Source organism: Convolutriloba macropyga, chromosome 8 (genome assembly GCF_964194025.1).
Source record: "Convolutriloba macropyga chromosome 8, txConMacr16.3, whole genome shotgun sequence".
NCBI lineage: Eukaryota > Metazoa > Xenacoelomorpha > Acoela > Convolutidae > Convolutriloba > Convolutriloba macropyga.
Window position 1 is genome coordinate 11,212,003 of NC_134475.1, and position 16,609 is coordinate 11,228,611.

General features: G+C 33.9%; 1 protein-coding gene across 1 annotated transcript; it reads right to left on the reverse strand.

Moving 5' to 3' along the window:
- Nucleotides 1-1,386: 1,386 nt before the first annotated feature.
- LOC142343930 (uncharacterized) lies at nucleotides 1,387-15,644 on the reverse strand. The gene is made up of 3 exons (XM_075395330.1): nucleotides 15,425-15,644; nucleotides 7,017-7,192; nucleotides 1,387-1,794 (listed from the first exon to the last, which is right to left on the reverse strand). Exons 1-3 carry the CDS (start codon nucleotides 15,623-15,625, stop codon nucleotides 1,572-1,574), a joined length of 600 nt encoding a protein of 199 aa, XP_075251445.1. The 5' UTR covers nucleotides 15,626-15,644; the 3' UTR covers nucleotides 1,387-1,571.
- Nucleotides 15,645-16,609: the final 965 nt, after the last annotated feature.

The window sequence follows — 16,609 nt, forward strand, 5'->3', positions numbered from 1 at the left end:
AACTTGGATAACAAAATTTTTTCAAATTATATCTACATCATCCAAATATCTGCGTTATTTTTTATATCAAATCATGTCTACGATGTCTAATAGCAGAATAAAAGAACAATATGAAAATATTTGGCTTCCGCTTCACAGCGCTCCTTGATAGCAGATTCTTTATATAATCATACAATTATTTACGAAATAAAAACGATATACAGCAATAGCAAAGGTCAATTTGCCCTATGTTCAAACTAATCACTTTCGGTTCCAAGATTCTAATCCCAATTAAAGTAGGTGAAAGCATTTTAGATACCATCTGACTTTAGCCTGTAGCGCATATCTAATTTTTTGATCATAGGCCCATATCTGATGTCAAAATTGTTATATAGGATATGATTGTTTTGCCAGGCATTTTGTAGAAATACGCTCAAAACCATTATGTTTTTTGAACAGTCTGGTCGCCTGCTGCCAGTTTTTTGAAATTTAGCTAATCACTGTTGTAAGATTGGCTTTTGCGTGCTCAATAACGTTCTGGAGAGCAAATCCTACTGCTAAGCCTCGTGATCTTCTTGTCTTCTCTTGGGTTCCTTATCTCCTCTGCAAGTGGGCAACTTCACTTCTGCTGTTGGCTTGTGGACTAGGAAAAAGAGGAGAGTTGCAGCTAGAAGAATTGAAGTCCTCTTCTGGAGAAGCAAGCTGGATAGAGGGCCGAGGCCCTTGTTGAAGCTCCAAATTCTTCTATCCTATTTTTCTACATGCCTTATTTTTAGCCAATCAAAAGCAATTACGTCACATCTCTGCTTCTTTTCCTTTGGTAAGACGTACTGCATGGAGCATAAACTTGGAATTACTGACCCTCTCCTCGGCAGCTTTTCCTTTTATGTTGATGCATACAAAATTCAATCAAAATCACACGCCCAATTTTCGAGTAATTTTCTTTTTGATAGATTGCACATATGTGTTTCGACCAAATGAGGGGTATGAAAATGGTACTTCATTAAAAAGAGGTAATAAATATTGTTTTATGGTATAATCATCAACCCGAGCCTCGCTGCCTTGCTGATTTTTGTAACTAAATTCAAACTAATACATTTCCTACTCAGTATTTGCCTAAATATTTTGTTTGGTTTCTAAACTTTGACGATTTGGTGGATCTTGGATCAACTACGAATGGAGACAATAAACAGAGCAAGAATTCAGCAAGATTATTGGGTCAGTAGAAAAAAAACATTTACGTCGGTGAATTAATCTTGTTTTTACTTATTCTCTTAGTCAAGCGAATAGCGCTTGACTCAGGCATATTTGTTTTGCTATAGACATTTGAGTCTACTTCTATTTTTCTATCCTAAAACTGTTTTTATTCACCTTTTAAAACTAAAGAACTGATCGTTTTGAGCGGTTTTCTACGGGAATAACGATCACAGTTCTTTTGTTTTTTTGATCGGTATGGTTCTGTCTGACACCTTTCAAAAATACTCATCTAGAAGTAAATATCAAAAATGCTCAAAAACGATTGTTTCCAGCAAAATTATCTCCATTTTCCCCGGTCTTGTAAGGGGAAGATTATTCTGAGTCGGTGTCATTCCTCAGTTGTAGCCCGCAGCTTTTGACTCGGGTGACCTTTCACAGATAACGTAGTGCTCCTGTTGACCCGCACACTGGAAGTCGTCAATCCCAATTTCCTTCGTGTGGGGGTTCTTCTGGGCAGTACACCTCTCGTCGTTTTCTTCATTGTTGCCCGGCTGTCGTGCATTCCGCCAGAGACTGTCCGGCATAACAGTTCGGATTCCGTTGTTGATGAACAAAGACCTGCTCAAAGTGTAAAAGCTTGAACGGGACAAAAAGGGTGCATGGAGAGAAAAATGGCAAGAATTAGATATATTTGTATTAGATTAATTAGCATCATGGAAAAAAAACATTCTTTTTTTCAATTAATTTTACTCAAAATTGTCACTGTAACCCATGATAGTTACGTGCCAATTAGACCTAATTGAAAGAAGGTAAAATTAAGGCGATATTGCATACAATAATTAATAATTGCATAAAATTGCTCTGTTGGCGAATTAAGACTAACAAATAGCGTATTAGTGGTAAGAGATATGATTGCTTTCTTAAAAAAAATTCTCAAATGTATCTAAATTAATTTAAAAATCAATGAAAAACAATTGATAATTGATAAACAACTGATAACCAATAATTGTTAATACAATTAAGAGGAGCCATGCCAAATACCTTTGTGGAAAAGTGAATAAAAAAAACTTAGTTCAAACTCTTCTTACCACTTGGAAACTAAGTAGCTAGCGGTTTACCTAGCCTTATATCAGGCTATAATAATATTAGATCCCGCGTGGTTTTTAGAACTAGCAGGTAATTGATGCAAATGCATCTATTTTAAGCAATCTTGGGTAATGCAAGCTATCGAATTGGAAGGGGGGAGGGTATAATCTCTTTGAAGTGGAAGATTTTAGATTGACCCACGTGGCTATCAATCTAAGATACTTTGAGCCCACCTCTATATTAGAACACTAGGCTTGTCTGTCATACAGTGCGACGAATACTGCGCCCGAGAGGTAACATTAAAACTGCGGTTTAAAAAGTGTTTCCAACTATACAATGACACAGGGAAACATGGAAAATTTGTTTTCCTAATAGTAGCCAAAACATTGACGGTTGAAACGAGCCAGTAAAAAAGAAACTAAAATAGAACTAAGTTCTGCTTATATGTGAATTATTTTATAGTGTATATCTGAATTATTTTACATTTTCAAATAATGCTTGATTATCTTAGTTTGCAATCCTATTTTCGGACTGTTATTTCACCATTTTAATAGCCTGAAATTGAACATAATGTTTGAAAACGTTCTGAATAAAATTCGACATTGACAATTTCACATTAAAGCTTAACTGAGTTTAAAATTTTGAGAAATCATTATTAGGCTGAATAGAGTTGTTACCACTGCTGTCCATCAAAACCCCAAATATTAAAACAATAACGTCTTTATTTCCTTACATGGATCTCATTTTGACAAAAATAAATGGTAAATTGATAAATAGTTTGTCGAATATTACGAAGTTAACCATTATTTCGAAAAACTTGTTACAATCCATTATCTTTTGATGTGAGTGTTTGAACCCGTGTCGAAATTAAATAATTTCGACACGGGTTCAAACACTCACATCAAAAGATAATAGATTAACCCCCAACCCCTAAAAATTAACCCCCAACCCCCAAACTGATGTAAGAGTAAGGGGGTAATTGCCTATGGGGAAAAAATGATGCAAGATTAGGGGATAAGGGGGAAATGGGAGAACTTTCAGACTTTACCACCCAAAAATTACCCCCAAAACGATGTAAGATCAGCGGGGGGGGGGGATTTTAGTGGGTAAAACGATGTAAGATTAGGTGGGTAATGGGGGGAAGATTTAGATTTTACCCCTCAATAATTACCCTCAAAAACATGTAAGATTAGGGGGTAACTTTATGGGGTAAAACAATGTAAGATAAGGGGGGTAATGGGGGTAATGGGGAGTAGATTCATATAGATGGGCCGCCAAGAACTGCGAAAGCATTGATGGTTTAGAAGCTAATGACAGCCGGCTGAGGGTACAGAGGTTGCGAGTATGGGGGGCCCTTTCAGTCTTCCAGTTTGGGGTGCCAAAACAATGTAAGGTTAGGGCTTCCAAGGGGAATAATTACCCCCTACTCTTGCATCATTTTACCCCCCAAAATTACCCCCTACTCCTGCACCATTTGACTCGCAAAATTACCCCCCCTTGCTTCAAATTACCCCCCATTACCTTCCAACCTTATGTGTGAATTTTGAAGGGCATTGGCTAAAAATTCCACCGATGACACCCCTAAACTTACATCTTTAAAAATTTGACACGAGAATTTATTTAGAAAAATGTTCTGCAGGGTGAAATAAAAATTTTTATGATGTCCTTTGATGCAGTTGTTTTTTTTTAAGTTTTCGTTTTCAAATATGATATTTCAGACGACGTGCTCTCAAACTGGGAATCAAACAAAATTGCTAAGAAAAGAGAACCAGCTCGGGCGTTTCACTTATTCATCCGTTTAGAAGTAATTTTCAATGAATCCCAATATAAAACCAATTCGAAATGATTATTGCGCGTTTCCATTTTTCTATCTATCGTGAGTTTAAAAAGTGCCATTTAAATACAACAATACGAAATTACAATTTAAATACAACAAAAAGGCTTGGTAATGTGTGTCTGCACATACTGTTCCGACCCTCATCACCCACGTTTTGATTTAATTGTCTACCAGTCTACCAGAGGAAGAACAGATAGAAAACTTTCAAAAAAATCACACATCTTTCAACAAACGACTAATTGAAAAAAAAAAGCTGGATTAGGAGGCCGATACGACTTTTCAATAATGAGAGAACAAGACCAATATAAAAATCAAGAAACTTCAATTATTAATTTTGATCAAAATTCGATGTTCATATTAAAACAAAAAGAAACCATTCAATAACAAATTGAGAACGGAATCAGAAAAAAACTGGAACTGTACTAAAGAATCTGTACTTCGTTAGATAAGATATGAGACTCTGTGACAGGTCGACAAATACAAGCAAAAAGTGCAAAGTTCAAAAATACTTTTCCAATTTCGAAAACAAATAGTTATAAATTGATTTAACCCGTACGTGAAAACGGGGCTGATTGAAAAATTTAATTTATTGAGACCTGTCATTATCCATAATATGTCAGACGGCCACAAAAACTACGGCAAAAACGACAAAGTCAATTAAATTTAACAAAAAATCAATGTTGCAAACGTTAAAACCATGTAAGCTACTCAAGAAGAACAATGAATGTTAGATCGTAGGAACACTTAGTTGACTTCAAAATCATTGTAAAGATTGGATCTATGTCACTAAAAATAGGATAACACCTGTTGTTACGGAGACCAAGTCAAGAAAGACAGAAATGATAAAACAATAGCAAAGCTCAAAAATTCACTAGTTTTTAAAAATGTTTTCAAATATTCAAATTTAGAACAGAGACAAATTAACCTGCAACTGCTTAGGAATCCAGTTGTGCTTTTTATTACTGAGATCGAATCATAAGACGACAAGAAAAAAACAAAAATGGATCGAACTCAAACTTTCTTAAACAATTTATCAAAACCGCAGTGTTGAAGCCACTAAAACTAAACGACATTGAAAAACCATTAGAAAATTTAAAAAAAACAAGGTGTATGCATTTTCTGCTTGATTCTCCTTCGAGTTTGAATAAGTTTTCTTTAAAAAGATTCTTTGTGAAAAGGAAAACAAAAGGACCACAAATAATGACAAGTATTAAAAACTCAAAAAATCCTAATGGAAACAAATTTCTAGCACCTAAAGACATTAGTTAAAACACAACCGAAAGCAAATACATCATTTGGAGCAACAAAAAGTTGATGAGGTCTGTCGCTAATGAGACTACGTTACTTGTCGACGACAATTAGAACAAAAATTGTTAAGTATGAGAACATCCTTTAGGTTCAATTGATTGAATGTCATTAAAACCATCAGCTACAAACTTAAATCAAAAAAGAACAATTTGAACATACGTAGAAGCAATTAAGGTTTTTCAGTATCATGTATATGCCGTACGACAACAGAAGAACGACAATTAGAAGCAAAAACAAAAAAAATTCAAATTATTTCCTCGAGAGAATGGTTTGGCAGCCACAAAACCTATAACCAATTCACTGAAATCTTCAAAAATTTTGTTTGATGTTTCGCTAATGTGATATTTGGAAAAAGGAACAAAAAACAACCTCAAATATAGGAAAAAAAGTGAAAATCAGAGTTTTATGAAAATTTGTAGTAAGGAAACCAAGAAAGCATAATATGAAAACACTTTATTATAATTTTTTCACGTGTAATAATTTTAGCCCTGTATATTTTGAGAGTAAGCTATATGTAGACAGAAACAAAAAAAACATGGCAAAATTCAAAATTTTAACTGACAAACTTTCAGAAAAAACAACTTTCAAAGTCATAACAGTCATTAGGTAACAACTGAGGGCTTGGTATAGGTTCAACTATAGCTCATAAGGCGCCCAATTTGATCTTTGTTTAACAAGACAAAGCCATGAGTTTGTAAAAAGAACGACAATTGAAGGCAAAATAAAGTAAAATCAAACAAAACTTTCGAAAACAAAACGTCAAAGCCATAAAGAAAATTATCTTTCCTCTGAAAGAATAGTTAACCATTTGTTTTACCTCATTTTTTTTAATAGGCTCTGTCAGTAATTAGGCCCTTATTTCAGATCATTTTAGTCAGCCGAAATGTAATCCTAATAGTAATTGATTATAAGAATCCAAGATGAGTACAAACCTGGCCCTGAATTTATTGCATGTCCAAAAAAAATAATTGTTCCATATGTTTGCAAAATATATCAATTAGAAGAAAAAATTCTTCAAAAAAACTCTTCAAATTCTTCAAAGATCGTGACAGCAGATTTTAGGTCTATACTTCCGGCAATTTTAAACAGAGTGGGATAAAAAAGCGTATTTAGGGCCATTTTTGAATTTGAAAAATCTCAGTTTCGACAAAAATGGCAAAAATATCAACCAAACGGCCCGGATAAAACGCATCGGCAAGCCTCCTCAATCCTTAAAAGTAAAAACAATTGCATTGTTATTAACAATTTCAACAAATTTTCACAAAATTGTCGATAATTTGGTCAAAAAATCCGGAAAATGTGAAGAAAAAGAACAATAATCCGACTAATAATCTCAAAATTCTAAACCTCGATAACTCCCTTTAAAAAGGAAAAATCAAAAAAAAAATCTTTTTAATTCCATATTCTACGCTGGCTGGACTTTTTAATGGTACCACTCAAAACTCTACGATGAAGATATCAATCGGCCAAAATTGACTGAACAAAAAAACATTTGAGCATATAGTTCGTCCCCCCACAATTGGGTCGGAACAATAAATAGCGAAAAAGCCCATGAGCACCAAGAACCTCCCCCGATTTAATGAAATGCGTTCAATTTCCAAAGTTTAACCTATTTTGTCGAATGGCCATCTGCTCCTCAAACGTCAAGTGATCGTCGGATGCTGACTGGATTCGGATGTAGTTTGTCCAAAAGCCCGCCGATCCCTCGCTTGGCAGGTTTTTCTCCTTCGCCCAATTTATGATGGCTCGAAGCTGGTCTCGATTTTTGGGCATAGCTAGGAAAGCCTGAAACGAACAGGATCTATTAAAAATGGCCAAATGGTAATGAAATATTGGACTTTTACGTTTATGCCTGAGAGGGGGGTCAGAAGGGGAAAAGATCCGAAATAACTTGACGTTATTTGGTCTTGAATTTTTTCGAGCCAATATGAGTTTAAATCTTTCATTAACCCTGCAAAGTAACTGTTGCTCAAATATTCGCATATTCACATGTCAAAAACTTTTAAGAGTTTAGCAAACATAGAAAACAGCTGAACTATAGTCTGTCCCATAAAGTTGAAATCACCGAAAACACCAAAACATGCAATTGAGCATGCAAATGAGCAGTACGGACAGTGTTTTTGAAACGTTCGCTTATTGCAACTTTATGGGACACGCTATATTTTGTTCGCACATGACTGTGATCACCTACAAGTGTGCAGATCTGTGCGAACAAAAATTTTTAGCTGCTTTTGTGCTTGCGCTGTAATTGCGATATTTCCCATTACAGCCCCCTTGCTCATAGATATCATTGTTTCTTAACTTCAGATAATCGTCAGTATGTTCGATTTAAGCAGGACAAAAACGACGACAGCTCTTACGTTTTTTTCTTTAGTGTCGCTCTGTACGTTCGGTTTTTAAACGCAAAGAATGGTAGGTTTGTTCAGTTTTATACGTGAAAATGATTGCTATGTTCAGTTCTTAGATTCGGTATGTTCAGTTTTAAACGTAAGAAACCATCGATCTGGTCGGTTTAAGGCCAAAGGAAATCATGAGCAAATAATTTATGTACTTGTTTTCTCTAGATCCGATCAAGACTTTGACTAAAAGATTTCATGAACTGAATGCCATATAATGTTAAACAAGTTTGTTAACTTTATAATTTGAAAAAATAAACAACAAATTCAGGTCTGTTCAAATAGTATCATGAAAGAGCTGAAAAGAAAGTCAATAATATATCATTTTTCGACAAAATTGTCATGGAGAAATGTGCTTGAGACACCTGGAGTTAGAAAATAACATGACATTGGACTACATTGTGAACAAAAAACTCAAATTTGTAAGGAAAAAAACCAGCGATTTATTACGCTTAAAACCACTCTTACTGAATCACAGAGGAGTGGTTATACACCAGGGTGACGGGGATGGGATGGTGTAAGATTGGGGATGCAATGGGAAGACTTTTGGAATCAACACACGACCCACCATCTTGATGTAATAGTGGGTGCAATGGTTTAGGTGGGGGACTTTTGAGAAACTAACGCCTTACTAAAACCGCGATAAAAGACAAGAACTGCAATGATGTGATGAGGTTTGAGCGATTACATCTCGTGACAAAATCTTAATCTAAGACTGCAATGGGCTGCATTGAGGCTTAATTGGAGAATTTTTTAGCAGGTAAATCATCCGGTGTAGGTCCAAATGAACTAGGCAAGCGCGGGGCTCTCAGGGGGTAAAATGATGTACAATTTGTTCAGGAGGGATAAATGAGTTAAGAGTTGGACTAACAACGAGAGAAAATGATGAAAAAGCAGGGGTCATTTTGTCCAGAAGGGGTATATTTTAGAGTGAGAGGATGGTATGATCAAAAGCGTAAATATTATCGAAAGCCGGTATAATCATTTACATAACTGGCTGCTAAAGGGAGGTTAAAATTTTAGAAGTGAGGGGTTAATTTCTCCAGAGAACAGAATTTATGAGTGGCTGCCCGGAGGTTAGTTACAGAGCAAAGCAAAAATTAGGACAAAAATCTTTCTGTTTTTCCCCCTCCCATTACTCTGATCATGTCCCACTTTAACATTTATAATCTGAATTATATTTTATTTAATGAGTCGTCCTATGCGAAGAAAAAAAATCACGGGTATTCATCTGAGCATGATTAATTGCGCGCTGCCTTTCATATGTGAAGAGTTATTTATAGAAAGCTTGCGTTATGTTCAGGAGCTTTATTCGCGTTCTTTTGGAGATAATCACCCGTGTTTATTCATATAAGTGGGTGATTTACCTCTCTCTGTATATCTATCTCAGTGTAAACAAATCTAATAGTGAAAATCAATATTTAGTGAAAAATGAATTCAAGTTCTAATGAAAATAAACATTTTTAATAAATCGATTTGTAACAAATTCAAAGAAAAAATTAAATTGAATCTTTTATTTTTAATATTCTGCCCTAATTTGACCCAATTTTGAGTCTGACATTGAGTTTGATGGTCATTCATGTGCTAAAGCAAATTGTTATTTTTGTAACCACTTAGTGTAACGTCAGTATCTTTCTGAATCTCAGGAGTTGCAGGTCGAATCTGGAGGACGAATCTGGAGGTCAGAATTTGGAGGTCGTTCACGTTGATCGCACACCTTTTTTACGGAGATGAGTGGTGATGGATGATGACCTCAAACTCCTGTCAAAGTGATCTCAGACTCTCGAACAGGTGGTATATCATCCGTGTTTGTTGAAGAAAAATACAGGTGGCAACAGCAACAAGCTCGAGTGGATATAAAATAACCAGGACTCATATAAATTCTCTGAAGTAAAAATTACGATGGCAGAATACATTCTAAAACTAACAATTCAGGAATACTAAAAAACATAAACGTTTCACATATTAAAAGGAGAACAAGTCACAAAAAAGAGGAAAGACTGGAGTTATTTGAATTCATCGGTCAAAAGGAAGATACACAGTAGCCGTCAAAGACCTTTAGAAGACTCTTCGACAATTAACAGCACAAATGCCCCCAGAAGTAAAAATACGAAGGTGTTAGGAGGTAAATTGTTCTTGTAACTGAAATGTGGTCTGGAGATAATCCATTATTCAACTTCAACTGTGAAATCGGTATTTTCAAAGGTCACAGTATTCTTTTAAATAGCGAAAGGATTATTAAAAAATTTGATGAAGTTAATTTCCATTCTTTGATAAAAGAGATTTTTGTAAAGTTACTGACAGTTTGGACATTAATAAAGCTCCTGAACCAGACTATATAAATGCATGGGCATTCAAAGCAAAAAAATCCCTTTTATTACAGATCTACAGTTCATCTTATAATTAGTTCAAGTTTAACCCGTTTGTTAAAGATAATTCCCCCAGTTTCATAGCATGCAAATATCACACCACTTCATAAACGGACAGTCGTTTCGAAAAAATACCGTCTCTCATCCTTAACACCAAATGTCGCAATATTCTGTGAAAGAGCTTTCTCAATCAGTTACCAGAGCACTTTAACAAAAACATCTGTTAAAAACGAAACAATTTGGTTTTCAAAATAATATATCCTCTCCAGAAGCTGTACTCTGTTTCAATGATACAGCAATAGAAAAAATAAGAAAAAATAGAGAATGATAATGAAGTAAGAGCCATTCTTGTAGATCTCGGAAAAGCATTCAATTCAATTTCGCACGAAGCGTGGGGGTAATTGACAATCTACTACTCACTCTCACATTATTTTGACACCTAAATAGCCTATTACTGCACAAACAGAGGTTTCATGCTGCATTTTTGTTTAAAAAATCATCCAATTGCAACCCGACTCTTATATAATTTGGGTGGAAAAGTTAAAATCCAGTGATACGAAATCGCCAACATCTGTAAATTAAAAGTCTGTGTAACTTGATTTTAAGTGGCGTCATAATCATTTGATCCTACTTATTTTGCAATTTCAATTGTGCGCTGTTTTATATAGGTCTCCCCTGCCTCTCCCACAACAAATCGATAATAATCTGACAACTCACGTCGTCCGATCTTCAAAAATCTCGTTGCTGATCTCAATTTTTATTGGGTGAGATATTTAATGGATATAGTACAATTAACGCATTATTTTTCGATAATAATTACCGATGACGACAAATCGATTCTTGTTTTTTATAACAAAATTATTGAAAAAGGAGTTTATGCAGCTTAGTGAACAGCAGAATCGAGTAGGAATGGTTCACTCGAAAAAAATTTGAAAGGTTCTCACAGTTTATTGCAATTCAATTTATCGCCTTGCAATTTCTTCTGGCGTAAAACTTACAATTCTCTTGAGTCTACCATAAAACTAACATGTCCATATTCCAAGGTACCTTTTCTAACATACATCAATCATTTGAGCACCTCTCTTTATAAACATTATATGCCAATTTAAATTAATTTTGTTTTAAAAACAATCAAAAATTTCCGCACTGTGGTCTGAGCTGAAATTGTGCATGTCAAAATAACCTCCACAAGATGACACTTTCATCACAAAAATTCTTAGTTTTTATCGGCAAATAACGTGCGACTACTATATACTCGAACAACTCGAATATTTTTTGAGGACACATTTCACGAAAAAAAAGAATTCGATCTGCAGAATGAGACTTAAAGGGGTCCTCAGTTTACTGATTTTTAATTTTTTTTAAAAATATTTACTAAAAAACAATCTCGTCATTGCATGAAGCAAGGCCATTCAAATTTGTTCAATTGTTAGCTACAAATGGCTTAATTTGCAAAAGTTTTCCTTACAAATATGAAAGGCTGATTCCAAAACCTATTTTCACTGATATCACTATCAGTTTGAGACCAGCAACAATATTCAAGCTAATGAGCCAGGAAATCCAACAAATATTTTTACAAAAACATTTATTATTTAAACTAAAGAAAAATTAAAATTTAAAAAGAACTTTATTTTCAAAAAATTCCAGAAATTTAAAGTTTTTTTTTAAAATGTTTACTTAAAAATAATCTCGTCTTTGCATGAAGCAACGCCATTTAAAGTGTTTCAACTTTTAGCTACAAATAGCTTAAGTTGTGAAAGTTCTCCTTACAAATATGAAAGGCTGATTCCGAAATCTATTGACATTGATATGACTTACAGTCTTCTAACCAGCAAAACTATTCAGGCTAAGGAGCCGTTAAACGCAACAGATTCCTCTAAAAAGAAAATATTTTTAAAAGTCACTTTTGTTAACAAAAAACGACGTTTTTTTTTAAAAAAAATGAAAAACTATAATTTCAAGATTTTTTAGCCGAGGAATCAAATGGTTAATGGGAAAATAATCTGAGAACCTTTCTTAAAACGACTATACCATAGCATGTGCGATACAAAAATTTTCTTGCACTTTTCAGTTCTTTCCTTTTTTTTCTCCGCCAATTGTTTTGCTTCAAACAAATGAATTTTTCTTAACCCAAATTTTTTCGCTAATTTTGGCTCGTTTTATGTGAACTCTAAAAAGTTAACAAAATAGCCTGGGGCTTTTTAGAAATGACATTAAGGTAAAAATTATACATAGTTCTTTCATATTTCTTCACAATTTTTTGCTTACTATTTCGATAATTGCGGATGCTAACAAGTATTTAGTTTGCAAGTACTTCATTTGTCTTAAATTTTTACCTAACATTTTTTCTGAAATCATAGACACCGTTAATTAGAGTTAACGCGAGCATCTGACGAAAACAAAAGATGAAGACAAAATTTTAATTTTAGACTCTCAGCGCGCAATAATTTTTGTGTGTGTAAGTGGAAAAGACTCAACAATTTGCGACAGAGCAGATTTTTTTAGTCATCATTTCCACCAGAGTTCAACTTTAAAATATTTTTTAAAATATTGTAAATTATAGATCCGACAGTTTTGTGCGCATTCTCATGAAATTTTTAAACCGAAATTATAGGTGATGGGGGCTCAATTAGATTCCCCAACACTTTTTCGGACAGTAATTGAAACCGGGAAATTTCTTTTGGAATTACGTAATTAAGGTATATATGGCTTCTTTCGATGTTTTTTTTTGTTTTGTTGCAACTATAATCTGACGTTTGTTACAGTCAGATATTTTATGAAAAGCAAACAATTCATTTTGTTAAAGAAAATAATAACATAGCTGGCATATTGCTCGAAAAATAACCGCAATAGTTTTGTAGATCTGCAGTCTAAAAAAAACAGTAAGAAAGACAGACCAAAGAAATCACTCTTTTCATTAAAGGATGAGATAATATAATTTGATTAAGAATATGTATAATATATTGTTGCCTCGATTAACTGTTCTCGAAAAACTTTCAATTAGAGCGACACACATTCACGTGACTCTATCTTTTTGAATTAAAGTAAAGAAAAGTCATTTTTAAAGTGAGGAAGTCATTTTTGAGAATGAGGTAAGTCCGTTTAGACCAAAAGTTTAATCACGCGAATAATCAAATAAACTCGCTCCAATAAGAGTGAAAATGACGTTACGCACCCAATTTTGCTCAAATTGCATAAAAAATGAACAAAAAGCAGATTTGAAGTGGTTGTGACGTCATATGATCGTAACAAAAAACTTGATGACGAAATAAAAAAAATAATCGACTAACGTCGGGCGAATAGCTCTCAGACGACCGGCGAGCGATTGACTTCGTCAGAAGCTATCGAGAGTTTAGTGAAGCTAGCTTTGGTTCGATTCGACTCTGCAATTTGTATTTTTCTAGCCTTGTTAGTAGAAAAATCAAATAAAAAAATGATAATTTTAAAATTTGCAAAAAATTACAGATTTTTAAAAAAGCTTCCAGATTTCGCAGTGAAAATGTTCCAAATTTTTTTTGTTTCTAGAGATATGTCACACAACCCATCTGCAAGACTTGAAAAGCTTCGTTGGCCAGTAGTGATTCTTAAACTCAGAAAAACAAAAGTACTCAAAACAAAAGTACTGTAAGACAAAAGTATTCAAAACTTTTGAAAACAAAAGCACTTGCTAAAATTGAAGATATTAAAATCTTCAGAACAATTTCATTGTCTCAAGAGATTTTCAAGTATCCCAATTTTAAGCTTTAAACAGTTTCAATGGCTCAAAAAGATCCATAAACTTGGAACATGATAATAATTTTCCGAAATTTTGAAAAAAAAAAATTTATCAAAAAATTGCTAAAATTGGAGTGAATGAAATATTGGTAGCCATTCCAGTAACTCTAGAAACTATCATCAGCTCATCATCAAGCCTTGCTGGGCCACCCCAGGACCTGGTGCCGGATAAAATGATAAAAATTTCAAAAAAGATTTAAAAAACTTGAAAAAATTGCAAATACTTTCAAAAATTGCTGATAATAAAATCTTGAAAAGCATTTCATTGCATCTAGAAGCTATGCAGTAACCTATAATCAAACATTAAAGGAAAAAATGCTCTTGAGGCTGGAGAAATCTAAAAAAGGACAAAAAAAATCGAAAAACCTGAGTTCAAAATTCAAAATTAAAAATTGCAAGTTGCATATAAAATTGCTAACATTTTTCATAATAAAAGTTGAAAAAAATCCATGGCCAAAATACTCGCGTGGTTTTGCCCACTGCCTAAAGATACCGTTTTTGAGGACGAAAAGTTAAAAGCGTCAGACGAAAAATCGGTCAAGCGGAAAATCGCATAAAAAAGACCGACAGAACTAATATAATTACTACAAACTTTGTTTGAGATCAATTAAAAACCAAGAGAAGGCCAATAATAGCCCCAGCTATCGCTGTGCGGCTATTAAACACATATTTGCTTAATATTTTTATCGCTAAAAAATTTGGGCGTTTTAGCGTTGGGTTTTCCAGAATATTTACCGATTCTTGATTTTTCTGCAGTGTATATAAAACAAGGTCTCGAGCACAAGTGACAATCAACTGTTCGAAAAATTGGTTAGAATTTTGCCAAAGTTCAACGTTTATGGTTGATTTTTTTTATCGATAGGTTGCAAGACAGTTATCATGGCCAAAACTTCGGTTAAGTTTATGGTTTGGGGATCGCGTTATAAATATGCAATATGCAAAAAATGTCCTGCATCTTTAAAATTAATATTCATTTTTCAGGTATTGGAAAATCAGCGTTAAATGTGGAATAGAGAAATGCAAAATCTTGTCACCAAAGTTTCAAAGCAAGCGGTTTCAGGACTATGTGACGAGAACCATAGCTACTTGATGAATCTCTTCTTTTTAAAAGAAAAGTGGCACTTAAATTATGGAAAACTAGTATAAATAATTTTCTCATAATTTCAACTCAAAGAAACCATGCGAGGTTGGTGATCGGATGAAATTAAACAATAGTTGCACTGCTATTCTGCCCCCATTCGATTAATTGACATACAAATTTTACTCCTCAAAGTCCAAGTGATATTTTCAGCGCACCAATGTGCTGTATACCAACACATAATTTGTGACGGGGGTTCAAAAAATTAAAACACACTGGTGTCCAAAACAGAATAGATCCGAAGTAAAAACACTTCAATATTAGCTCTAAGGCAAATAAATTAAAATCAATGGAAATGTTTGAGAATGTCTGCTTTGTAAACGTTTTTGTAAACATTAACCCTCTTTCTGTTGAAGCCAATACCAGCCAGACAAAATGACAAGGCGGAGTTCATGTTAGTCACGCCCCAGTTGAAGTTCCGAACACCATAACAGGACCCAGGATTCCCGCCGGGAATTGCCTCCATTTGTTTAGGGCAATTGTTCCAAACTAAAGATATCTGTTGAGTGAACAAGATAAAAAAGTAAATTAAAGGTTTCATTGTGTAAACATTGCGTTGAAAATATAGCTTTGAAGTTAATCGGAATTGCATATGTTGTTTTGAAACAATACATTTTGAAAGCTGCTATTAAGACTATTGTGAACAACTTTTTTTCTGACTTTTTGTTCTTTTATGTATTAATGTTTCAATGTCTTTTGATTTTTTAAATACAGAATAATGCTTTGAAATCACATTGTGCCATAATATATCTTAAAAATATGTTATTCAGTTTCGCTTCTGTGAAAACTTGGTTTTGATTTTAAAAAAAGTTGTCGTTCTAGATTTCTATAAGATTGAATTAAGGATAACTATTGTCATTGAATAATTGCAGATTTAGATCATAAATCTCTGTGAAGCGGTTCTAATTTCGGCCAGCCACATAAAACTATATCAAAACTCACTATCGGTCGGGTTCTGGAGAAAACCTACTTAAAAGTACAGTAAAAATGATTTATGCTGTTTCGACGACCCAGCCTTGAGCATTTGACTTTCACATCCCCAAGGCGCATGTTCTTTTTGTTTATATAGTAACGTTAAATATAGCAACAGATATATTGTGAGTACAGGGTAAAAAAAAACAAATTGAAGGGGATCAAAAATTGAAGGAGAAGACAGTATAGATCCAAAATGTTTTAATACAATTTGGTTTAAGTTACATTTTTGCATTGAGAATATCTTTTTTGAACGCGGACTTTGAGTTGTTGTTGAGTTTCGTAGTATTGTTGAGTTTTGTAATAAATTCCCATAAAAAATATATAATAGATTTCAGTATTTTGATGCCATGCAGTTGGGAGAGAGATAAGATTACAAGTCAGACGCTCAACCGATTAAAAAACGCAATACACAGCGTTTGGTTTCAGCCCTTTTCAGAACTGTGGAGTTTTTGTGAAAACAACGAAAGTGGATTTAAAGACAACACAAAAATTAAAGCTGGAGGGTGAGAATTGAAGATTAGAGGTTAAGGTTTTCATTATTCGGCCAACA